This window comes from Eptesicus fuscus, chromosome 24, assembly GCF_027574615.1.
Source record: "Eptesicus fuscus isolate TK198812 chromosome 24, DD_ASM_mEF_20220401, whole genome shotgun sequence".
In the NCBI taxonomy this organism is placed as follows: domain Eukaryota; kingdom Metazoa; phylum Chordata; class Mammalia; order Chiroptera; family Vespertilionidae; genus Eptesicus; species Eptesicus fuscus.
The window spans coordinates 1580875-1607197 of NC_072496.1; the positions used below are offsets into that span (position 1 = coordinate 1580875).

At 52.2% G+C, this 26323-nt stretch overlaps 1 protein-coding gene across 1 annotated transcript in view; it reads right to left on the reverse strand.

The window, feature by feature from the left end:
• Positions 1-407: 407 nt before the first annotated feature.
• PTPRC (protein tyrosine phosphatase receptor type C) overlaps positions 408-26323 on the reverse strand; it is a 33423-nt gene continuing 7507 nt past the window's right edge. The window contains exons 6-26 of the mRNA XM_054713155.1: positions 25523-25684; positions 23223-23434; positions 21933-21993; positions 20948-21056; positions 19584-19618; positions 18748-18857; positions 18541-18631; positions 18156-18232; positions 17277-17313; positions 17076-17173; positions 16042-16167; positions 15317-15474; positions 15004-15139; positions 13072-13221; positions 10717-10807; positions 8810-8943; positions 7046-7180; positions 5755-5877; positions 5109-5287; positions 2409-2544; positions 408-1520 (exon numbers count right to left, since the gene is read on the reverse strand). Coding sequence (XP_054569130.1) covers positions 1242-1520; positions 2409-2544; positions 5109-5287; positions 5755-5877; positions 7046-7180; positions 8810-8943; positions 10717-10807; positions 13072-13221; positions 15004-15139; positions 15317-15474; positions 16042-16167; positions 17076-17173; positions 17277-17313; positions 18156-18232; positions 18541-18631; positions 18748-18857; positions 19584-19618; positions 20948-21056; positions 21933-21993; positions 23223-23434; positions 25523-25684 — 2639 coding nt within the window. The 3' untranslated portion in view covers positions 408-1241. The remainder of the gene's footprint in view (positions 1521-2408; positions 2545-5108; positions 5288-5754; positions 5878-7045; positions 7181-8809; positions 8944-10716; positions 10808-13071; positions 13222-15003; positions 15140-15316; positions 15475-16041; positions 16168-17075; positions 17174-17276; positions 17314-18155; positions 18233-18540; positions 18632-18747; positions 18858-19583; positions 19619-20947; positions 21057-21932; positions 21994-23222; positions 23435-25522; positions 25685-26323) is intronic.

A 26323-nucleotide genomic window follows, 5' to 3' on the forward strand; every position in this document is an offset into this window, starting at 1 on the left:
TGCTAACTTTGTGGGTGTAATAATAAAAACAAAAACAAAAAAAACACACCTTTACACCTGTAAGAGTGTGCTACAGATGTTAACGGCATCACCTATATTTTATTTATGTGTTTTTAGAATTCACCCAGGAACACGTAACGCGCACTAATGTTAAGGACAGGAGAAGGTCGGGGTTCAACTTTATTACGATGGCTCTCAATACCTGGTCCCCGCCTCGGCATTGGAGGGGTTCAGAGGAAACGCACGTCAGACACCCTGGAGAGAGCCTCGGAAGGTGCCGGTGCGATCGTATTTCTCACTTCCAAGGTTTAGTCCACAGAAACAGCTGCAGGAGGTTTCCTAGGTAGACAGCAGGGGTCCGTTCGCACGATTTCCATTTCTACGCCATGGATGGAGGAGAGCCTGCGTTTGTTTAAAGGCGTTTATTTTCATTTTATTTTCTAAGTTCCATTCTAACAGACATATAATTTTGGGGGGGGTCAAAAGAAACCAGCAACAAATGTCCCACATTATACAGAGATTTCTCCTTCTTGCAGAAAATGTAAACAACCGTGTGAAGGATAGGAAGCCTTTGCCTGAAATTCTTAAAATTGGGTGAAATGAGCCGGCCGAGAGGCCGCAGGAAAACTGCTAACATATGGAGTGTAAGGTTTCTGCCCGTCAATTTCGTTCGCTTTCCTGTGTAGGCATAGAAGTAAAAAGTACATGCCCTTTTTACTTCTATGCCTACGCCTGGAAGAGAAACGCAGTGAACTGTAAGGTCTGTGTGCATAGAACGGCGAGGACACCTGCAGGTCGCTGTGGAAACGTACATGTGATTCTGCCAGCCGGCCCGCCAGGCATGATGTAAGAAAATAGATGCTCTAAGCTAACACTTGCAGTAAAAAACACTGTTTCTTTAAAAAAAAAAAACAAAAAAAAACCACCCGTTTCTCACGAGCCCATAGATGCACTTGAAATACCTACCCCCTCTCTCTCTGTCTCACAGACACACCCCCAAGCACACACGCCGAGACTACAAAGAAGTTACTTTTGCTGAAAGATAGAAGGTGCACACCAGCAGGGGACTGTACAAAGCTGTCTTAAATACGGCCTACGGCAGCACGACCGAAGCTTCCCCCCAACATCGGTCCGAGGCCCCCCGGGAATCCACGGGACGCCCGCGTTGTCCTCCCACTTGTAGGAACACAGAAGCGGCATCGGGAGGGAGGTGTGGCGCCGCCCCGTCCTCGGCGCCTCCCCTACGCGCTCTGGGTCAGCGCCGGGCTCTCGGGGCCGTTGGCCGCGCCGTCTGGCCCCTCGGGGCTGCTGCTGGGCTTGGGGTCGTCCTGCTGCGCTCTGCTTTCTGCCCGGGCCTTCTCGGGGGCGCTGGCCGGGCTCACACAATTGGCCTCCGGCTTGGGTTTGTCCACTTCGCTGTCGAACTCGACGCTGTCCTCTCGATTGGGGTTCTTCTTCACTTGTCCGTTCTGGGCCGGGTAGGTGCTGGCAATGACGTCATACAGGAACTGGTACTGCTCCTGGTCGAGGAAAGAAGAAAAGAATTTGGTCAAGAATGTTCCCAGCCCGGCCGGTGTGGCTCAGTGGTGGAGCGTCGACCTAGGAACCAAGAGGTCCCAGGATCGATTCCCGGTCAGGGCACATGCCCAGGTTACGGGCTCGATCCCCAGTGAGGGGGCGTGCAAGAGGCAGCCGATCCATGATTCTCTCTCATCATGGATGTTTCTCTCTCTCCCTCTCCCTTCCTCTCTGAAATCAATAAAAATATATATTTAAAAAGAATAAGATGGTCACTGGTTCGATTCCCAGTGAGGGCACATGCCCAGGTTGTGGGCTCGATCCCCAGTGTGGGGCGTGCAGAAGGCAGCCGATCCATGATTCTCTCTCATCCTGGATGTTTCTCTCTCTCTGCCTCTCCCTTCCAATAAATATTCTTTCTGCAGAGCCACCACAAATGGCTGGCAAATTCTAATCAGGCATCTTAAATAACAAAAGGCTAATATGCAAATTGCCCCCTCGAGAGTTCAGCCGGGAGACTGGGAGTTCTACTGCTTGCTATGACATGTGCTGGCCACCAGGGGGCGGCGTGGGACATGGCGGGCAACCAGCAGCGATGGCAGAGCATGGGCAGTGAGGGAAGGAGGAGGCGGGGAGGCCGGGAGGAGGGGAACCTGAGATCGGCCCTGATCGCTGGCCAGGCCTAGGGACCCTACCTGTGCACAGATTTCATGCACAGGGCCTCTAGTCTTATTATATCGCCAATAATTCACTGTGAAATATCATGTAAAAATGGAAGATGAACTAGAGGAACAGCAAAGTGAATAAGAAGGAAGGGGAGGAGAGGAGGCTTAGGGGAAGAGGTGGTGAACACAAAACACGTCAAAAGCAACGGTGAGAGAGATACTTACAAACGTAGAGACCATTCCTGGCCTGGCCTTGCGCAGAGATTTCACCACTTGGAAAACGTCGACCACATCTTCCGTCTCGGCGCTTTCCAGGAGATTAAACAGAGCACAGAATAGCCCTGTTTGCTGCGACCCATCTCTACAGAAAGGAGAAAGAATTAAAAAAAAAAAATAACTCTACGTTTTATGGGGAAAAACATGATAACAGAATAAACATTAAAAAGAGCTTCCCCGATAAATTTCACCTCGGCAGACTCGAATACATGCCGAAAAGGGCTCAGTTCTAGAACATTCAATTCTAATAATCATAGTGAGGCTTTCCGGGGAATTCTTAAAGCGTTTTAGTGGGTTTCCATGTCTCACGTATTGTAACACTTTTCTGCAAACATTTTACCGTAGGCCTCCTCCTTCCAATAGCGCTCTTTAAGGTGGAGACGAGGCATCTGTCACAGAGGAAAGTTAAGGGTCCCCAGAGCTAACTAATAAAACGAAGTGTTATTGATTATTAAAATCTTTGGGTCAAATTAGAAAATCAACTGATAGTTTTCAAATCCAAGCTGCTCAGCATTAAGATTGTAGTGATTGTATATCCCACTGGAGGCCCGGTGCATGAAATTCGTGCACAGGGTGGGGGGGGGAAGGGGGGGGTGTCCCTCAGCCCAGCCTGCACCATCTCCAATCTGGGACCCCACAAGGCATGCCTGACTGCCCGTTTAGGCCCAATCCCACTGGGCAGTCGGACATCCCTCTCACAATCCAGGACTGCTGGCTCCCAACTGCTCGCCTGCATGCCTGCCTGATTGTCCCTAACCACTTCTGCCTGCCAGCCTGATCACCCCCTAACCACTCCCCTACCAGCCTGATCGATGCCTAACTGTTCCCCTGTTGGCCCAATTGTCCCTAACTGCCCTCCCCTGCCAGCCTGGTCACCCCCAAAAGCCCTCCCCTGAAGGCCTGGTCACCCCCAACGGCCCTCCCCTTCCAGCCTGGTCACCCCTAACTGCCCTCCCCTGCAGCCCTGGTTGCCACCAACTGTCCTCCCCTGTTGGACTGGTCACCCCTAACTGCCCTCCCCTGAAGGCCTGGGTACCCCCAACTGCCCTCCCCTGCATGCATGGTCGCCCCCAACGCCCCTCCCCTGAAGGCGTGGACCCCCCTAACTGCCTTCCCCTGCATGCCTGGTCACCCCTAACTGCCCACCCCAGCAGGCCTGGTCACTCCTAACTGCCCTCCCCTGCAGGCCTGGTCCCCCCCCAACTGCTGAACCCTGCAGGCCTGGGTACCCCCAACTGCCCTCCCCTGCAGGCATGGTCGTCCCCAACTCCGCTCCCCTGGAGGCCTGGTCCTCCCCAACTGCCCTCCCCTGCTGGCTTGGTTATCCCCCCCCTAAATGCCCACCCCTGCAGGCCTGGTCCCCCCAACTGCCCTCTCCTGCCAGCCAGGTCCCCCCTAACTGCCCTCCCCTGCAGGCCTGGGTACCCCCAACTGCCCTCCCTTGCAGGCCTGTTCCCCACTCAACTGCCCTCCCCTGCAGGCCTGGGTCCCCCCAAACTGCCCTTCCCTGCTGGCCTGGTCCCCCCCCAACTGCCCTCCCCTGCAGGCCTGGTCACCCCCAACTCCCCTCTCCTGGACCACCCACCTGCAGTGAACAACCAGGACCACCCACCTGCAGTGAACAACCAGGACCACCCACCTGCAGTGAACAACCAGGACCACCCACCTGCAGTGAACAACCAGGACCACCCACCTGCAGTGAACCGGGACCACCCACCTGCAGTGAACAACCAGGACCACCCACCTGCAGTGAACCGGGACCACCCACCTGCAGTGAACCGGGACCACCCACCTGCAGTGAGCCGGGACCACCCACCTGCAGTGAGCCGGGACCACCCACCTGCAGTGAACCAGGACCACCCACCTGCAGTGAGCCGGGACCACCCACCTGCAGTGAACCAGGACCACCCACCTGCAGTGAGCCGGGACCACCCACCTGCAGTGAACAACCAGGACCACCCACCTGCAGTGAACCAGGACCACCCACCTGCAGTGAGCCGGGACCACCCACCTGCAGTGAACAACCAGGACCACCCACCTGCAGAGAACCGGGACCACCCACCTGCAGTGAACCGGGACCACCCACCTGCAGTGAACCTGTACCACCCACCTGCAGTGAACCAGGACCACCCACCTGCAGTGAACCGGGACCACCCACCTGCAGTGAGCCGGGACCACCCACCTGCAGTGAACCTGTACCACCCACCTGCAGTGAACCGGGACCACCCACCTGCAGTGAACCAGGACCACCCACCTGCAGTGAACCGGGACCACCCACCTGCAGTGAACCAGGACCACCCACCTGCAGTGAACCGGGACCACCCACCTGCAGTGAGCCGGGACCACCCACCTACAGTGAGCCGGGACCACCCACCTGCAGTGAGCCGGGACCACCCACCTGCAGTGAACAACCAGGACCACCCACCTGCAGTGAGCCGGGACCACCCACCTGCAGTGAACCGGGACCACCCACCTGCAGTGAGCCGGGACCACCCACCTGCAGTGAACCGGGACCACCCACCTGCAGTGAACCGGGACCACCCACCTGCAGTGAACCAGGACCACCCACCTGCAGTGAACCATCCAGGACCACCCACCTGCAGTGAACCATCCAGGACCACCCACCTGCAGTGAACCGGGACCACCCACCTGCAGTGAACCAGGACCGGCACGTTCCTGTGGTGCTTGCTCCCTTCTGCGGCTCTCCTCCGGGGCAGCTGCTGCTTGAGGTCCCGGACCATGGAGACCAAGTCCTTGGGTGCCGCGGGGAGCTCCTCCGCGCCCCAGCTGCTGTACTGATACTGGTACACGGTGCGGGGCTCTTTCCTCTAGAACCGGAAGCGGAGGGCACGTGAGCTCTAGGGCGGGGGAGGGGGGGCAGCCCACGGAGTCATTGCCCCGTCAGGCTCTCTGCACGGTGTACTCTCCGTGTTACCAGGTCAACCTTCCCTTCTGAACTCGGGACATGATGGTGGCTCTGCTCTCAGGGCGTCACCCGTGTCCATTTGCACACCCGGTTGTTTACATCAACGATTTACCCTCCCACCCCGGCCGGCGTGGCTCAGAGGCTGAGCATCAACCCATGAACCAGGAGGTCACGGTTGGATTCCTGGTCAGGGCACATGCCCGGGGGTGTGGACTCAAACCCCAGTGTGGGGCGTGCAGGAGGCAGCCGATCCATGATTCTCTCTCATTGTTGATGCTTCTCTCTCGCTCTCCCTCTCCTTTCATCTCTCTCAAATGAATAAAAACATTAAAAAAAAAAAGGTCTGCACCCCACAAATACCTTATCTACCTTGGAATGCCTCAGCTCGAACACACGGAGGGTGTAGGCTGGAGACGGGCTGGTTTCTTTCGTGTGAACGTCCAGGTCTCCGAAGGTCTGCTTGCCTTCTCCCCAGTACTGAGCACAGGCCTCCTGGGAGAGAAAGAACTCGGTTCAACAACAACCTCTACTCGAGCGTCCTGTCTCCCTCCGTCTCTCTCTCTCTCTCCTCGATTCCTTCCCCCCCCCCCGTTCCATTTGATGAAAATAACTAATTGCGTTCTGAACCTGAACGCTGAAAACTTGTAAAACGCCAACACCTAGGTTCAGGATGGTGGGCACGCATTCAACCCGGGCGCGGTGTCTCCCTGTGCGGGCCGATGGCACCTGGGAACAACCGGGGTGACCAGGACCCCCAGGCACGGCCCTGCCGTCTCCGCCATCGGACGCTGACCTTCCTTCCTCCCATCCACGCCCTTGTCATCGGCTCTTCCCAATGCACGGCCTGAGCTGCTGTGGGTCACGACCTTGCCATAAGGCAGGTCTCCCTGCCCCTCCCGCGGCCCCCGGAGGAGAGACTCCACGTCTTTGGAGCTTCGTCTCTGAATCTGATGAGCAGCAACCTCGGCAGCTCAGCAGACGCGGGCTGGGCATCTGTCTACGGGGTCGGACGGAAGGGGCATCACAGAGGTGGGTCCTCTCTACGGATGGTTCTCCATCGACTACCGTCCCCCAACGGCGGACACGACGGCCATCCCTGCCTGCACGCCCGGGCCACTGACCAGCTGAAACCATTTAGACGAAGGAAGGGGTTGCTGCAAATGTAAACACATATCTCTTTTAAAAAATCCCACAGCCCGGCCGGTGTGGCTCAGTGGTTGAGTGTTGACCTGTGAATCAGGAGGTCACGGTTCGATTCCCGGTCGGGGCACATGCCCAGGTTGCAGGCTCGATCCCCAGTGTGGGGCGTGCAGGAGGCAGCCGATCCATGATTCTGATCATTGATGTTTCTCTCTCTTCCTCCCTTCTTCTCTCTCTTTAAAATCAACAATAACATATTTTAAAAAAATAAAATCCTATCCTATATAATAAAAGGGTAATATGCAAATTGTCCCCTTGACCGGGAGTTCGATGGGGGGGGGGGGGAAGGGGGCCCTGGCCCGCCAATCCACCGAGGCCCCACCCCCTGGCCAGCCCCGCCCCTGATTGGCCCCCCCACACCCCGATCAGAGGCGGAGCCAATGTTAGTCCCCGCCCAATCGGCCCCCACCCGTGCAGGAATTCGTGCACCGGGCCTCTCGTAAAAGGTACACGTGCAAACCTGGTCTCCGTTCTTCAGCTCAGTCAGCATGACGATGACCTTGACCTTCCTCTGGAAGACCATCTGCCAGAAGTCCCCGATGGTCTCCTTCAGGGGTCCCTGCGCTGCAATCATCACTTCAGGTTTCCAGTAACTCTTTAAAAAAAAACAAGAAAAAAGTGGGACAAGAGCAGTGGATTCTGAAAATAGCCATTTGGAAAATACAGCCACGTACTACCGAGATCCATGTTGCTGCATTAAAAAGGAGGAAGACTCTCAGGCCCATGAAATAGCGTGATCTCTACATGCAAAAGGCCTATTGAGCTACAGATGATACTTACCTACGAAGGTGCAATCAGGGTTAGAGCATTCCTTACCAAACTAACAAGTGATCCCTTTCCCAAAACGCCTTGTGGTTTGTGTTTTTGTTTTTCCTAAAACAGTTAATGCCGTGGTCGGCAAACTCATGAGTCCACAGAGCCAAATATCAACAGGACAACGATTGAAATTTCTCTGGAGAGCCAAATTTTTTTAACGTAAACGATATAGGTAGGTACATTGTTATTAACTCGATTAGGGGACTCCTAAGCTGGCCTTGGCTAAAAACTCAAGGGGCCAAAGAGCCGCATGTGGCTCTCGAGCCGCAGTTTGCCGACCCCTGGGTTAATGTGATTGTAAAGGGAAATCGCACCAGCGTTTCACAGGATCTTCATGATGTCTCTACTTTATTGGTGTCTACACAGTCGTAAGGTGGCTCGCTGTTGAGTTAATAGTCTATGCATGGGTTTTAGGAAAATTTGGGAAAGAAGTTAAGTCCGACTTAGTAGATAGGCAAAAAGCTTTTACTGAATGACGAAAGGTTTCTTGTTTGGATTTTCAGTTTATTGAAAAGGTATTTGAGCCCTAACCGGTGTGGCTCAGTGGATAGAGCGTCGGCCTGCGGACTCAAGGGTCCCAGGTTCGATTCCGGTCAAGGGCATGTACCTTGGTTGCGGGCACATCCCCAGTAGGGGAGTGTGCAGGAGGCAGCTGATGGATGTTTCTCTCTCATCGATGTTTCTAACTCTCCATCCTTCTCCCTTCCTCTCTGTCAAAAATCAATAAAATATTTTTTTTTAAAAGAAAAGGTATTTGACACAGATGCATTGAGTAATCCAGAGGATCTGATGGAAAGTTTTTAACTGTGCAAATATGCGGATTTGGATTGGCTTCCAATGTGAGGGTCCGAGTGAATAGAACCATTTTCAAACCCTTGTATTTGCTCACGTTTTATTTTTCCAATGAATACGATTAGAGTTGTGTTTGTCATAAGTAGCAACTAATAGCATTGCCTTATGTAGTAAGATGACGTGCAAGGTTTCAATATCTTTAGGGCTTTCAGTAAGTTAAAAACATAGTGTTAAAAATGGAAAGTTTCATGTCAATCAACAAATCGCTGTGGCTAAGCTCATCATTCTTTTGTAAAAACGCTTAAGGCCCTGCTGTCGTGGCTCAGTGCTTGACCATCGACCTATGACCCCGGAGGTCAGGGTTCAATTCCCAGCCAGGGCACACGCCCAGGTTGCGGGCTCCATCCCCAGTAGGGGGCGTGCAGGAGACAGATGATCCATGATTCTCTCTCATCATGGGTGTTTCTCTCTCTCTCCCTCTCTCTTCCTCTCTGGAATCAATAAAAGTATATTTAAAACATAAATAAATAAAATAAAATCACTTAAGCATGGCCATAATAACATAGATTGTATGTTTAAAGGGCCAGACTCTGGGCGCTGGAGACGGGGCGCCTACCATGATGAAGGAGGCGTTGATGTATCTGCCCGGGTCCTCTGTGTCGCTGTCATCGTCCGAGGACTCGTCCGACTCGTGCTCGCTCTCCTTGCTCACGTCCAGCTCGTGCCTGAGCTGCACTCTGTTGTAGTCATCTGTGCACGAGAAGCGCGGGGTCAGTATCCCCTTAAAATGCCGCGTCCCCGCTGGACGGCCACGCGGAATCAGAAAGCGGCTGAGAAGTGGCAGATCGCCGGATGTCAATGTATTGATCGACGTGGAATGAGATCTGACATGAAACTCCGTTCTTACCGATTCGCAAATTACAAAACAGGAATCTGAGAAAAAGAAGGCCCCCCAACAGGATCCAGGCAACATCCCTGGGACATGTTTCAAGGTGAAACAACACACAGATGTCATAATTCCCCATGTGATCACTCAGTCTTAACACATAGACGTGAGTTTTCCATGGAACATTAGCATTCTGCTTGATATAAATTAAAAAAATACATATACACGATAATAAAATACATGGCTTAGGTAAAAACCCATTTTTTTCAATTCTATTCTATCAACAAATAATTAACATGTCAATGGAATCAGTATCTCCAATAAATAATTATTTCATTAAAAAATTTAGTTCTAATTCCTCAGTTTCTCAATGAAAAATAAATTTAATAACCCGATCAAACCTGATCTGGTGAACTACAACCCCATCAATTTCATTATTTTCAACGGCATTCATAAAGAATTTTCCAGAAATTAACTAGGCCGGCCATGCACTGATCTGACTTACTTGGTTGTTTAGCTTCTTAGCTGGGGTTATATTTTCTCCAGGTTAATTTTTAAAAGTATTTTTTATTGTTGACAGTATTACAGATGTCTCCCCATTCCCCCCCCTTTGTCCCCCCGCTCAGCCCCTAGCCACCCCACCCCATACCCCAGGCCCTCACCACACCATGGGCTATGCGTGTAAGTATACACGTTCCCTGGTTTACTATTTGAGAATACACAACTGAATAAAAGGATAGCCCTCCCAGATGTGGTCCTAGCACTACGCTTTCATGGTGGAATTCAAGTCTTGAAAACGGGGTGTATTTTGATCTGCAAAACCGAATGATTGGCAGGTGACAGGGCGCTTCCCACCTACTTTCCATCCCCCCGAGACAAGGAGGGAGAAAAAGCAAGTCATCGTGGCTCTTGGGCCGTTACCCTGGGTCAGTGGTCGGCAAACTCATCAGTCAACAGAGCCAAATATCAACAGCACAACGATGGACATTTCTTTGGAGAGCCACATTTTTTAAACTTAAACTTCTTCTAACGCCACTTCTTCAGCATAGACTCGCCCAGGCCGTGGTATTTTGTGGAAGAGCCACACTCAAGGGGCCAAAGAGCCGCCTGTGGCTCGCGAGCCGCGGTTTGCCGACCACGGCCCTGGGTAAATAGCGGAGAGAAAGGGGGGTGGGGTAGGCCTGGTGGAGAACGTGGCCTCTGTCTCCCCTCCAGCTGGAGAGGTGACGCCTTCCTGACACCCCGCTTCTGAACTCACCGGTGGGAAGTGAAAGTGGGCACAGTGGACCCCCAAAGTCCATCACGAACGTCTGGGGCTCAAAGCGGTCGCTAGACCTTCGTTGTGAACAGCCTGCTGGCCAGGCCCTACTGCCAACCCAACCCAATGTTCAAAACTCGCCTTAAGGTCACGTGTGTGTGTGTGTGCGCGCGCGTGTATCTGTATGTGCGTGTGTATGCATGTGTGTTTGTGTGTATGTCTGTGTGTGCATGTGTGCATGTGTGCGAGTGTGTGTATGTGTGAGTATGTGTGTGTGTGTGTGTGTGTGTGTGTGTGTGTGTGTGTGTGTCTTCCACGAATCAAACCCAAGAGCTTACGGGCCTCCCACACAACGAGCACGGCAGCAGGAGCCACCTACACGGGATGACGGAGGAAGTCCTGTTCTTGCTCTTGTTTTCCTCTCGGTTGCCCGTGTGCTGTGTCCTCCAGCTCCGGTACGAAGGCAGTCTCTGCGGGAAACCAGACAGAACCGGTGGGCCCAGCGGCGGCACCAGAGGCCCCGGCACCAGCCTTCCGTCCGACTCTGACGCCCGCCCGCCTTCCCTCCCTCCCGGTTCCCGTTGGCCGCTGCGGCTGCGGTGACTGCCCGGCGCTCAGAGCCTGTGACCGGGGAGCGTGCACAGACGCACACGGCTCTGTCACACGGGGCGCTTCCTCCGTGGGTGGCAGGTCTGCTCTGGCACCAGCCACAGGCCCCGCAGGTGCCGGCTGTCCCCGCGGCAAAGAGCGAGGGTGCGTGGCTATCATCGATCAGAAATGTCCTCTCCGGGGAGAGCCCGCTCAGGAGACGGGCTCAGGGTGAGAACGGTTGATGCTTCATTCGTTTCTTCCTTCCCGGGACGCTGTCCCTCTCACTCCCAGTAGCTGATCATCAGCAAGACCTACGCTCTCTGGGTGCCTCTCACACCCTCTTCCTTGTCTCTCCTTCTATTCAATTCAGTCCACTGTCGGTTCTCACCAGACAGCAACAAAAACTGGATCTCCTCTCTCTCTCTCTCTCTCTGCATCCTGCCATCATTGCCTGGAAGTGGCCATCAATCAATCAATGCTCGAGTCTGCCCTCTGGTGGCCATGGTCTGCCACTAGCAAACTCCCATCCATCCTAATCCTAAGCCTCTTCTAGCATTCCCTTCACCCTTTTATTTTTATGTTTATTTTTATTTCTCCTTCAAAAACCCCAACTGCGATCTTCCTGCCATCGCTGCTACTTCCTGTCTCCTCCCGTTAGAGTGTGTTGATGGCAGGGGGGAGGGGGTGTGATTTGTCAGGTAAAAGAGCAAGAAATCGATAAGGAAGACACCTGAGAGGAAAACTACCTCCTCCCTGGAGGGCAGGTCGGGCTGGGATTGTGTTACCTGGCGGGCTGCCCCTCTACCCCCATCTCAACCTCCCCCCCCCCAATTCTGCATCTGACGGGAAAGCATGGTCCTGGTCTGTGACACTCTCTGAATGGACCCGTTTGGTGGTTTACAGGAAGGGGTGGTAAACTGGAAGGGAGAGGGAGGGAGGGAGAGAGGCATCCATGATGAGAGAGAACCACGGATCGGCTGTCTCCTGCACGCCTCCTACGGGGGATCGAGCCCGCACGCAACCCAGTCAACGTGCCCTCGACCAGAATGGAACCCAGGACCCTTCAGTCCGCAGGCCGATGCTCTATCCACGGAGCCAAACGAGTGAGGATTCCACAGCTACGTTTAGCCTTTACTGTAGACCCGCTGAGTGAGGAATGGTGAATCCGATTTCTACGTTTGAGCGCGTCTACGCAATGGCTGGGTGGTTCCCACAGCATGGGAGGCAGCACCCCATGGAGGTCATCTGTACGCATCATCATCATCATCATCCATCATCATCATCATCATCATCATCATCATCAACTCATCATCATCATCATCATCATCATCATCATCAATCATCATCATCATCAATCATCATCATCAACTTCATCATCATCATCACCACCATCATCATCACCACCATCATCATCATCATCATCAATCATCATCATCATCATCACCATCATCATCATCATCATCACCATCATCATCATCACCATCATCATCATCATCACCATCATCATCATCATCATCATCAATCATCATAATCATCATCATCATCATCATCACCATCATCATCATCATCATCATCATCATCATCATCATCATCATCATCAATCATCATCATCAACTTCATCATCATCATCACCACCATCATCATCATCATCAATCATCATCATCATCATCAATCATCATCATCATCATCACCATCATCATCATCAATCATCACCATCATCATCATCACCATCATCATCATCATCACCATCATCATAATCATCATCATCAATCATCATAATCATCATCATCCTCATCATCAATCATCATCATCATCAATCATCATCACCATCATCATCATCATCATCACCATCATCATCATCATCATCATCATCATCATCATCATCATCATCATCATCATCATCACCATCATCATCATCATCATCACCATCATCATCATCACCATCATCATCATCATCACAATCATCATCATCATCATCATCAATCATCATAATCATCATCATCATCGTCATCATCATCATCATCATCATCATCATCACCATCATCACCATCATCATCACCATCACCATCATCATCATCATCATCACCATCATCATCATCACCATCATCACCATCATCATCATCACCGTTACCACTTTCTGTACCTGGAATTCAGCCTCCAGTGGGGACGGCTCGCTGGGCGGGTCCCTCTTCTTCATGTTGGACAGGTACGGGTGGAATTCGGACAGGCTCACCTCCGTCTCCCCAAACTGGTTGTACTCCACCAAGGCCTGGTGGATCAGGATGTACTGCGCCTACGGTGTCACGGAAGAACGCAGATCACGAACGGAGCAAGCGAATCTACGGTCTTATCGATCCCATGGAAATAGGTCACATTTTCCTATAGTTTGGCTCACGGGAGGGCGATGCATGGAAAAGGAAACGGTGATCTCTAACATTTACATATTCTGGAAGTTGGTTCTCATCGTTCTTGGGAATATGAGCAAGTTTCATCTCAGACATTTTTTTCCCCCAGAAAAAAAAACATTGCTAGCTAAAGAGATGAGGCATCTATTGTGTAGTGCCTAGCTTTTATCTTCCTCCTAAAAATAAAAAAATAAAAAGAAACCCACATATTTATCTGTCATTTCCTTCCGTGTCTATGACTGGGTTAGTAAGTCAAATTACCAATATACACTGAGTGGCCAGATTATGATGATCTCTGAACGCATAAAGATCTGGCCACTCAGTGTCTATCCTATAGAATAAAAGGCTAATATGCAAATTGTCCCCTTGACCAGGAGTTCAACCAGCAGGCAGGCTGGCCAACCGCCCATGTCCCCTTCCCCTGGCCAGGCTGGCTGGACCCCACCGGGTCTCATATATATAAATAAATGGAGTGGCCAGATTATTATGCGTCCAGAGATCATAATAATCTGGCCACTCCATATATAACACTCTAGTAAATTTTACATATCTGGGAGAAAAAATGGAAAGTTGATATTCCATAGAACACATTTTTAGAAGAGCTTGCCAGAACATTTTAAAACAGAGAAATTTACTTTAAAAAAAAAAAACCAAAAAACAAAAAACTCAAGATGTCCACCCCAGATTGAACAACTCCAAAGCTTTCATCATATTTGAATGCCCTGTTTTAAAAAATGAGACACATCTCTGATCAAGGTCAAGCCTCCTTTGCCCACCTCGGGTCCCCTGGGGTTGGCTGTATCCTTCCACTCTCTTCATTTGTCCACATAAAATAATTTCTTTCCTGGTTCACACTCTGTTTTTACCCATCGACACGGATATCCGTGTTTCTAGAAGCTCTGCCCATGTCCGTGTGTTTTCTTAACAAGGACGCCTGCACGTTTCATTCGGCGCCTTTCTTCGCTCGCTGTCCCCACGTGAGCATCAGCCCCGGGGAGAGACGTGGACCGAGAGGACTCCCTCCCGCAGGGTCCCCGTGTCCTCACGCCGCTGGCCCGCTCCTCAACGGATGTGCCTGGAGGGTGTGTCCGTGGCTTTGCCACCCTAACGCTGCAGGATGCAGCCAACATCCTTGCACGTGTTTCTTTTTCTTTTTATTTTTTTAAAATTTGATTTCAGAGAGGAAGGGAGAGGGAGACAGAGATAGAAACATCCACGACGAGAGAGAATCATGGACCGGCCGCCTCCTGCACGCCCCACCCTGGGGATCGAGCCTGCAAACCCGGGCACGTGCCCTGATGGGGAATCGAACCTCAACCTCCTGGCTCCTAGGTTGATGCTCAACCCCTGAGCCACGCCGGCCGGGCAGAATTTGGATCTCTTTAACGATCACCAGTCCCATCCCCTAAAGATCGAGGTCGATCACCAGTCCCATCCCCTAAAGATCAAGGTCGATCACCAGTCCCATCCCCTAAAGATCGAGGTCGATCACCAGTCCCATCCCTTAAAGATCAAGGTCGATCACCAGTCCCATCCCCTAAAGATCAAGGTCGATCACCAGTCCCATCCCCTAAAGATCGAGGTCGATCACCAGTCCCATCCCCTAAAGATCGAGGTCGGGAAGCGAAGGAGAGAACGGCGAGGGGAGGGGAGGGGAGGGGAGGCCGTACCTCCACCTGGACCATCAGGCACCGCTGCCGCCGCAGCTTGACCACGTAGCCGTACACGTCCACCCGGTTCTCCGCCTCCAGGCCCTCCAGCATGGCGTCGATGCCGATGTAGGTGCCCGTGCGCCCGACGCCAGCGCTGGCCACAGAGACACGGCAGGGGAGGCGCGGTCCCGGCAGGGCAAGGGGAGCCAAGGCCGACGGGGGTGAAGCAGAGAGAGGCGGGTGAGTGTACGCACCCAGGGGGTCCCCGGTGTGGCCGCGGCCCGAGGGTAGATGCCCGGCCAGCCCCGGGGGCCCCGGGGAGGCCCCTCACCTGCAGTGCACCAGGATGGGGCCGCTGAAGAAGTTGCTGAAGGCGTTGACCCTCCTGCGCAGTTTGAGGAGCAGGTGGGGGTCCTCGGGCACCCCGTGGTCCGGCCAGCTGGTGAACTGGACGTGTGTCACCTCCCTCCCGGCGATCTTCTCTTTTTTCTGCTCAGGAGAGCACATGTGCTGTGAGCCGATTTTATTTTTCCAAGGCAAAGTCAATAAATGGAAGGGGTGGGGGCACCTGTAACAATTACTCCCCCCGTCCCCCCACATGCACGCTTCTTTCGGCCACGGTTGCATGGTCTTTCTTTTCTTTTTTTTTTAAAAATATATTTTTAATGATTTCAGAGAGGAAGGGAGAGGGAGAGAGAGAGGTAGAAACATCCATGAAGAGAGAGAAACATGGATCGGCTGCCTCCTGCACACCCCCTATTGGGGATCGAGCCCGCAACCCGGGCACGTGCCCTGACAGGGAATCGAACCGTGACCTCCCGGTTCCTAGGTCGACGCTCAACCCCGGAGCCACGCCGGCCGGGCTAACGTCCGTTTTTAAGAACCTATTTGGTTTTCAAAGAATCAAACTTCCCAACATCAACTAGAAGGACAGTTTTTTTTTCCCCCCCCAGCTTTGCAAGTGGGCTTTAGGGATAAGCCGACTCTCAATCTTCCAGGATTGCACTTTTGGACACGTGGCACGCGGAGAGAGGGGACGCAGGAAAACGCGCTCACGTTGGTGATGCTGAACTTCTGGATGATGTAATCTGGGCAGGTCTTGTAGTCCGTGACCTTCACGAGGACATCGCCGTACTCCCGGGCGCTCTCCTCCATCGACGGCCAGTACTCCGCGCACTTGTTCTGCAGGTTAAAGAGATCATGGACAACGCCGGTTTTCAAAACGTCAAGTATTCATGATTTTTAAACATTCATATACATATATATACATGTCAATATGTGTGGTTGTATATATATGTATATATATATACATAGTATATATATATATACATACAGTATATATATTATATAAACTATATTGATACTATATATCAATATATAAACATTCATATATATATATACAGTATATATATTATATAAACTATATTGATACTATATATCTATATATATATATACAGTATATATATTATATAAACTATATTGATACTATATATCAATATATAAACATTCATATATATATATATATTTCTTTTTTTATTTGATTTCAGAGAGGAATGGAGAGGGAGAGAGAGATAGAAACATCAATGATGAGAATCACTGATTGGCTGCCTCCTGCAACGCCCCCTACTGGGGATCAAGCCCAAAACCCAGGCACGTGCCCTTGAATGGAATCGAACCAGGGACCCTTCAGTCCACAGGCCGGCGCTCTATCCACTGAGCCACACCGGCCAGGGCCCAAGCTCCGTTTTTGTTTCAAGTATTCACAAGGACGTGTGAAACGGGCTCCTGGAACTTACAACGATACTTAGAACAAGAAAGAGGCGTCGCAGTTAAGCCCGGCAGGTAAGCACTGACACTGAACTCCTGTTTCCACAGAGGCACCTGTGTGCATCTAGGCGTACACGTACAGTTTGATTTTTGTACGTAGAGGAAGCATTCCGACCCGGTGTTCCTCTGATTAAAATGGGGAACCATCTCTTAGTCGCCAAGCACGTGACCGGGGCCTTCGGGAATGGGATCCATCCCTCTCTCTTTCCAGCCTCCACCCCCCCCCCCGCCCCCCCGCCCCCCCGAGTCATCCGGGAACTCACCCTGTTTCCTTCTTCGCATCGGGTGACCATGACAATGACCGTGGCTTTCTGTTCCCAGATCATCCTCCAGAAATCGTCCACCGTCTCCTCCCTGGGACCTAGGAGGGGGGACACACGCAACCTCAGACACCCCTTCTTGAACGCGCCCCAAAACGGTGCCTCGCAGGGAACCCGGGACGGTCGGGGGGGGGGGGCGGTTACCTTGCGCAGCGATGTACTTCCTCGGCTCCTTGTAACCCTGTGCAACACACACACACACACACAAAGGCATGTTGTCAACGGAACGCCCGGTCATTCCTTCACGTGCAGAATCGGGTGGGGGGGGGGGGGGATCGGTTGTGGGGAAAGAGGATGGTGCTTTGCCACTGTTCCTCGGTTGTGGATTTCGCTGGGCATTTCCAATTATCGAGGATTTTAGTGACTCACCAGGCAGTGGACCGTGCTCACCCTGTCAGGTGGCATTTACAGACCACAGTCATGACTTGCGTGTGTCTTTGCTCTACACGCAAGACAATTAAAAACAAACGAGACTTTGCTCTCATCTACGGCCCAGCAGTTTATAAAGGTGATGTAGGCGTTCCTGTATTTTTTTTAAAATATATTTTTCATTGATTTCAGAGAGGCAGGGAGAGGGAGAGAGAGATAGAAATATCCATGATGAGAGAGAAGCACTGACCGGCTGCCTCCTGCACGCCCCCCACTGGGGATGGTGCCCACAACCCGGGCCTGGGCCCTGACTGGGAATGGAACTGTGACCTCCTGGTTCACAGGTCGACGCTCAACCCCTGAGCCATGTGGACTGGGCTGTTTCTGTGTTTTATATCCAGCCAACCTCGCGGCACCAGGGCGTGCAGGAGGCAGCTGATCAATGGTTCTCTCTCATCATGGATGTTTCTCTCTCTCTCTCTTTCCCTCTCCCTTCTTCTCTCTGAAACCAATGAAAAAATATTTTTTTTTAAAAAAAAAGAAAAAGAAATCGTTCTAAAATGTTGCCATGGCCGAGAAGGAGCGGAAGGCAAAGGGCCGAGGACAGAGTGGGGAAGACGCCCCGTGACGCTGGCCGTGGGCCTTTGTACTCACATCGATGTAGCTGGCGTTGATGTAGTTGGACCCCGCGTCCCCGTTGATCTCCGACAGCTCCACACGGTTGTAGTCATCTGTCCCAAGAACAGAAACAGGAGTCAGCGGGGAAGAACCGCCCAAGCCGGATGGAGCGCCGGCCTGCGGACTGAAGGAGTCCCGGGTTCGGTTCCCGGTCAGGGCACAGGCCCGGGTTTCATGCTCCTTCCCCAGGAGGGGGCGTGCAGGAGGCAGCCGGTCCATGATTCTCTCCTCATGGATGCCTCCCTCTCTCTCCCTCTCTCTCTCTCCCTCTCTGAAATCGGTAAAAATATATTTTTTAAAAAATACTGAAGAACCCAGGAACCCGCCCCGTCTAGAAAGCCCGCCCTCGGCCGCCGCGTACAGGGCAGGATGTCCACGTAGCGGTTCTTGTTCTGGTTGAAGGACTTGCGAGCCTCCTTGATGGGGAACTTGCTGAAGACGCGGGGGATGCTCTGAAAGAGACAGGGATCCCCGCGGTCACGGCGGGTTCAACCAGGGCGGTCTCCCCGTCGCCGGCGACCCGTCTCTGTGGCCACGAGGCGGCCTGGACCGGGCGCCCTTTCCTCACCTGGAATTCGGCCAGAAAGAGTCTCCCCTCGTCCGCGATCTTCCTCTTGTACGTCTCCAGCAAAACGTCCGCGTGGATGGGCTCCACGGTCATCAGCTGTTTCTCGTCATCTTTATTTATTTTTTTTTTTTAAAATATATATATATTTTATTGATTTTTTTTACAGAGAGGAAGGGAGAGGGATAGAGAGTTAGAAACATCGATGGGAGAGAAGCATCGATCGGCTGCCTCCTGCACGCCCCCCCTACTGGGGATGTGCCTGCCACCAAGGTACGTGCCCTTGACCGGAATCGAACCCGGGACCCTTCAGTCCGCAGGCCGACGCCCTGTCCACTGAGCCACACCGGTTTCGGCTGTTTCTCGTCATCTTTAAGCAGATGGCAGAGTCAGGACCGGCCAGGGTCAGGCCTCTCTCTCAGAGGGCCACACACATCGCTACGCTTACATCTTAGGGTGTTAATCCTTGCTGGTTAAGTCAGCAAATGCAAGCATTGTCATCGCCTCTACAGAGGAGGTCCAGGTTAGATAAAGAGTGTTGTTTTTTCTTATTGAAAATGAATGGACTCAGCCCGGCCGACGTGGCTCAGTGATTGAGCATCGAAACTATAGAGGTCCCGGGTTCGATTCCCGGTCAGGGCACAGGCCCGGGTTGCGGGCTCCATCCCCAGCGTGGGGCGTGCAGGAGGCAGCCGATCCGTGATTCTCTCTCATCGTGGATGTTTCTATCTCTCTCTCCCACTTCCTTCCTCTCTGAAATAATATATCAATATATAGAAAGAATGGATTCAAATGTCCGGGGAGCGTAACTCATCAGTTAAAAAAAGCAGCATACTTACCCCTGACCACCAGCTCCTGTTCTTCATCCAAATTGCTGCAAAAAGAAGAAATGTACATTTCCATTCTGAACCACAGCATCAGGATGGCTCTCAACTCATCCTATCTAATGAAAGAGTGACATGCAGACTGACCATCACTCCAACACACAAGATGGCCGCCCCCATGTGGTCAAAGATGGCTGCCCCCCATGTGGACACAAGATGGCCGCCACAAGATGGCCAGCAGGGGAGGGCAGTTGGGAGGGACTAGGCCTGAAAGGGAGGGCAGTTGTGGGTGATCAGGCCAGCAGGGGAGGGCAGTTGGGGGCGACTGGGCCTGCAGGGAAGGGCAGTTGGGGGAGACCCAGGCCTGCAGGGAAGGGCAGTTGTGGGGGACCCAGGCCTCCAGGGGAGGGAAGTTAGGGGGGACCAGGCCTGCAGGGAAGGGCAGTTGGGGGCAAACAGGCTGGCAGGGGAGGGCAGTTAGGCATCAATCAGGCTGGCAGCGGAGTGGTTAGGGGGTGATCAGGCTGGCAGGCAGAAGCGGTTAGGGAAAATCAGGAAGGCAGGCAGGCGAGCAGTTGGGAGCCAGCAGTCCTGGATTGTGAGAGGAATTTCCGACGGCCCGTTTAGGCCCGATCCTACTGGTGGGATCGGGCCTAAACGGGCGGTCAGACATCCCTCGAGGGGTCCCAGATTGGAGAGGGTGCAGGCTGGGCTGAGGGACACCCCCCCCATGCACAAATTTTGTGCACCGGGCCTCTAGTATTTAATAAATGTGTCGAAGGAAGGAGGGAATGGAAGCAGAAAGGATAAAAAAAAAGTGGGGGAGAGGAAAGAGGGGCGGGGAAGTGGACCGGGAGGGAAGAAAGAAGAACGGGGGGTGGGGGGGTGGGGGATGGGGAGGAAGAGACGATGAAGGAGGAGAGGAGGGGAGCAAAGGAAAAAGGAGGAAGGAAAAAATACCAACGAAGGGCTGCCTGCTCCACTCAGACAAGAGACGGATTTATTTTAGTGTAAAACTCTGGTTTTTCATAAAATGCCGTTGTCCCTGGCCAAAGGCACGCATACACCTTCCCAGCGCCCCCCTTCCTTTGGTCCTGGCCACGCCTACGACCCTCTGGCCCACTTGGTTCGGAGATGAATACGCTTTTCATTGGTCATTATGGAGCAAGATCCACGCCATCATCATCGTGGGAGATGTCGGTGGCCGATATAAACCAGTAGGACCACGCAAACCACCTTGGAGCCGGGCTTCATGCCATCTCGTCACGGGTCGCGTCCCTGGCCCCCAGCCGGCCTCCCCGGTGTGTGCCTTCCTCATTCTGGCTATTTTCGTTTTGTTTTGTGTTGTTTGTTTTTTTCACTTTGACGCCAGCTCTTACCTGGACCTCCTCTTGTGCAGGTCGTAGATTTTATAGAGAACGACCATCAGGGCGATGGATGTCACAACGATCAGAAACACCAGGAATGAGATCAGTGCTTTGGAATTGTCTAGAATCGAACCAGGACACGCGGAGCGCGGTTACGGAGGGCATAGGGCTGGCCGGGTCCTTTGAATAATCACCTTCAAAGCACTACACTTTCACCATACGCTCGCTTAGTTTGAGGTTCAAAAAATAATAAAATAATGACAACATACTCAGAATGAGACCAAGTCCACGGTATTCCCGGGGTCGCGGATTTTGCCGATATGTTTGTATTCGGAATCAATACAAACATTTTAGGAATATTTGAAAAGCATCTATCCAACAAGAGACTTTATCGAGAACATTAAACAGGTCTGACAATTCAATGATAATAAGACAAGAAATTCAATTTAAAAACAGGCAAAAGGGCCCGGCCAACACAGCTCAGGGGTTGAGCATCGACCTAGGAACCAGGAGGTCACGGTTCGATTCCTGGTCAGGGCACAGGCCCGGGTTGCGGGCTCCATCCCCAGTGGGGGGCGTGCAGGAGGCAGCCGATCCATGATCCTCTCTCTTCATGGATGTTTCTCTCTCTCTCTCTCTCTCCCTTCCTCTTTGAAATCAATAAAAATATGTTTAAAATACACAAAACAAACACACTTTGCTGCTAACGGAAACAAGGATCTGACATATAATCATCATTTAATAGTCTATGCAGATTAATCCCTTTATGAATCATTTTATGAAATCAACCATCCTTTCATCATGGAATTTCTTGATTTGCATTTAAGAGGTTGTATTTTAATATGACGCTCGTCTTTTGGGGCAACTTAAAATACTATGAAAAATGTAATTGAAATGTTTAATAGTTAAACATGATATGAATGTAAACTATTCAAGCATTGTAAGGTTTGATATATTTTAAAATATTAATATAATTAATAGCCAAATAATGACTTACAGGATGTTGATTTAGAAGCTCTATTTGGATCCCCACTATAGTCCCCATTGTGGTAGTAGACCTGAATTTCCAGGATAAAAGAGAGAATAGTGTTCTCATGTAAACTTTATATGTCATAATGTAACATATACATTATTTCTTATACAATGATTTTTTTAAAAATTTTTATTAAGAATATACTGGTTATCTTGAATTTAAAGTTGAAACTATAAGGTTATGTCAATATTTTATCAAATATTGTTGAGAAGGATATATTTAACAGTGAAAAAGATATAAAGAAATCTGAGCCCATTTAAGCAATAATGCAAGTTATAATGCACAAGAGTCAAGAAACCGAAGGCATAAAATCTAGCAAGCACATCAGCATATTCATAAATTAGAGTTAAATTCCCTAATAAGAGGCTAATGTCTTGGCGTTTTACTTAAGATGGAAATACCTTCCATGTCGTGTTAACAAGAGTGAAACATAAAAATCACATAACGCCCTGGCTGATTTGGCTCAGTGGATAGAGCGTCGGCCTGCGGACGGAAGGGTCCTGGGTTCAATTCCAGTCAAGAGCACATGCCTGGATTGCAGGCTCGATCCCCAGCAGGAGGCAGCCGATGTATATTCTCTCTCATCGTTGATGTTTCTATCTCTCCCTCTCCATTCCTTTCTGAAATATATATACACACACACACACACACACCTACACATACACACATATGCACTGAGTGGCCAGATTATTATGATCTCTGAATGCATGATAATCTGGCCACGCAGAGTGTGTGTGTGTGTGTGTGTGTGTGTGTATGTATGTATATATATATATCTTAGAGGCCTGGTGCATGAATTCGTGCATGGGTGGGGTCCGGCCAGCCTGGCCAGGGGGAGGGGACATGGGTGGTTGGCCGGCCTGCCTGCTGGTCGAACTCCTGGTCGAGGGGACAATTTGCATATTAGCCTTTTATTATATAGGATAGACACTGAATGGCCAGATTATTATGCGTTCAGAGATCATAATAATGTGGCCACTCAGTGTGTGTGTGTGTGTGTATAAATTAAAAAAATAAAAAGCACATAATGATGATATAGAATAGATCAGTCAGATAAAGGGAATATACTGATATCCTATTGAGGCTCAAACATATTCTGACAGAATCCTTGCTTGAACCCACTGTTGTTCGCACCAGGGGTGGAAAGGTTGGAGTGCGATGGAGTCAGACCCCAGAGGCCCGGTGAGCTCCACAGAGCCATCGCGAGGACGGCCGGAGCTCGGGGGACGGGAGGGACGGGGGGGACGGGCTCACCTCAAAGGTGTACTGTGTGGAGTAGTGCAGCTCCTTCACCAGGAACCGGCACGTCTTCTGCGAGTCCCTCTTCACCGCAATGCCCCCCGTTAGGACCTCCAGTATGTACAGATGTGTGCTGGGGCCGTTGAAGCGCTCGGGCGGGTCACAGGTCACCTGCATGGTGTTGTCGGACTTGGCCTCCACCACGAGGTTCCGGACCTGGCTGGGGGCTGCGGAAAGGAGGAGAGATCGGTTCCTCGCGGGTCCACGCCCGTCCTCGTTACCTGACTCTCGACGCGCGGGCGGGCGGCAGACGCGGCTCTGGGTGTCCGTTTGGGGGTGTGGGTGGGAAAGCGAGCACAGTCCTCCCGTGAAAACAACGGTAACAACACGTCTGAAAACGAGCCACCTTCATTCGGGGAGCGCGAGCACGTGCTAGGTTGTGCTGGAAGCCTCGAGCGTGTATGCCCTCCGTGGGGACAGGATGGAGAAGAGGACAGGGGAGGGGAGGGGAGGGGAGGAGGAAGGGAGGGGAGAGGATAGAAGGGGAGAGGAGAGGAGGAAGGGGAGGGGAGGGGAGAGGAGGGGAGGGGAGGACAACAGAGGGGAGGGGAGGGGAGGAGGAAGGGAGAGGATAGAAGGGGAGAGGAGAGGAGGAAGGGGAGGGGAGAGGACAACAGAGGGGAGGGGAGGGGAGGAGGAAGGGAGGGGAGGGGAGGAGGAAGGGAGGAGGAGGGGAGAGAGGGGGGGAGAGGAGAGGAGAAGAGAGGAGGGGAGAGGAGGGGAAGGCAGGGCAGGGGAGAGGAGGGGAGGGGAGGGGAGGGGAGAGGAGAGGAGGAAGGGGAGAGGAGAGGAGGGGAGGAAAGGGGAGGGGAGAGGAGAGGAGAGGAAGGGATGGAAGGGGAGAGGAGAGGAGAGGAGAGGAGGGGAGAGGAGGGGAAGGCAGGGCAGGGGAGAGGAGAAGAGAGGAGGGGAGAGGAGAGGAGAGCAGAGGAGAGGAAGGGGAGGAAGGAGAGGGGAGGGGAGGGGAGAGGAAGGGATGGAAGGGGAGAGGAAAGGAGAGGAGGGAGGAGAGGAGAGGAAGGGAGAGAGGGAGGAGGGGAGAGGAAGGGATGGAAGGGGAGAGGAAAGGAGAAGAAGGCAGGGAGAGGAGAGGAGGATGCTGGGAAACCGAAGGCCGGCATCCAGTCCCCGTCCTCCTTCCTGGATGAGCTGCTGTTGCCCTGGGGCTCCCCCAGGCTGGACCCTCAGAAGCAGCTGCTCCTGGTCCTCGTTTCCTGTGACGTCACAGAACGCAGGGCCTGGACGGACGCGTGAAGCCGAGGCCCCGGACTCTGTGCAGCACCAGCTCAAAGCCGCCGAGCCCACGCCGGCCACCCAGCCCAGGGCAGTCCCCTTCCCGGGCCGGCGCCGGGGGGGCCTCTGGGCTGCGGGGGTCGCCTTGGGCCTGGTGTCCGTGGTGCCAGGACCCAACGGACCTCCGGTTCCCCTCGGGCGGGCCCAGCTCTGGCCCCGGGGACGTGGAGACGTGGGACAGGTGGCGAGAGCCAGAGGCCACGGGACGGAAACCCCGAGTGGACAGTGGACGGGGGGACGCACGGACGGGAAAACGCGGACAAAACACTCGGAGGAGCTGCCAGCCGGAGGAGCGGGTGAATGCTTTGCGAGCGGACGTTACCCCGGCCGGAGGCGCTCACGTGTCCGGTTGATGGAGAAAACCACAGACAACGGGTTTTAACCGAAGCTGGCGGGACCCCTGACGGCCTGACGGCTTACACGTTGTACCCGTGATAAGCCCTCCCGCCTGCTTCGTGTTGTGTTTTGTATGTTGGCTTGTTGTTATTTTTTTTTTTTTTTATCATTCTTATGATTCTATCTGAAGAACACAGAGAGAGATTTTAAATTATTGTGCTTTAAATGATGGTGCACCCGAGATGTAAAGAAATGGGCCCAGCCCTCGCTGGTGTGGCTCAGTGGATAGAGCGTCGGCCTGCAGACTGAAGGGTCCTGGGTTCGATTCCAGCTCAGGGCACAGGCCCGGGTTGCGGGCTTGATCCCCAGTGTGGGGCGTGCAGGAGGCAGCCGATCCATGATTCGCTCTCATCAGGGATGTTTCTCTCTCTCTCCCTCTCCCTTCCTCTCTGAAATCAATAAAAATATATTTTTATTTTTATTTTTTTTAAAAAAAGAAAGAAATGGGCCCATCCATCTACTTGCCAAAGGAAGCCGAAGGGTAGCGGTACCGTGCACTAAGACGCGCATCCTCCGCTCCGTGCCTTTCACAGGAAAAAGAGAAAGCGTTAAAACATGTAATTTACCTGCTGAGGCTGTCCGAAATTCACAGGTCCGAGCCTCTCCATCACGTCGTATTTTTCCAACGACATAGGCCTGTACTGACACTTCATAATTTGTATAAGGGTCCAAATTGGACAAATAATGTTCCTTCACATTTTTACTCAGGTCGATGCAATTTTGGGAACCTAAGGGAAAAAAATGGAAACTTTCAAGTCACGACACGTCAAGGTGACCACGTGTTTCATCTGGTGTCTACACGCAGTGATTTCTAGCCAACTGCCAACGGAGGGACTGAGAAATCAGTACATCCCGCCCTGGCCGGTTTGGCTCAGTGGATAGAGCGTCGGCCTGCAGACTGGAAGGTCCCAGGTTTGATTCCGGTCAAGGGCATGGACCTTGGTTGCGGGCACATCCCCAGCAGGGGGCGTGCAGGAGGCAGCGGATGGATGTTTCTCTCTCATGGATGTTTCTAACTCTCTATCCCTCTCCCTTCCTCTCTGTAAAAAAATCGATAAAACGTATTTTAAAATAAAAACACATCCCTGCTGTTCAGAAGGACATACAGTGACCAGCAATTGTCCTGAACAGATGCCGTCGTCGTCGTCGTAGACAAACTCAAGTGTTCGCAGCTCACGGCTTCAGCGACGGAATTCGGCCAGAGGCGGTTTTAGAAGTTCACGGCGAAGAGGGCCTTGTTTCCGGGCACATCAGGGACGCCTTGACTTGTGATGTTTCGGAAGGGCGGTATTCCTAAGCGAGCCTTTTCTCCTAACGCGTGGACCCCTGATATCAGCTCTTGTGTGGATGGTTAGGTGCCAGTCCAT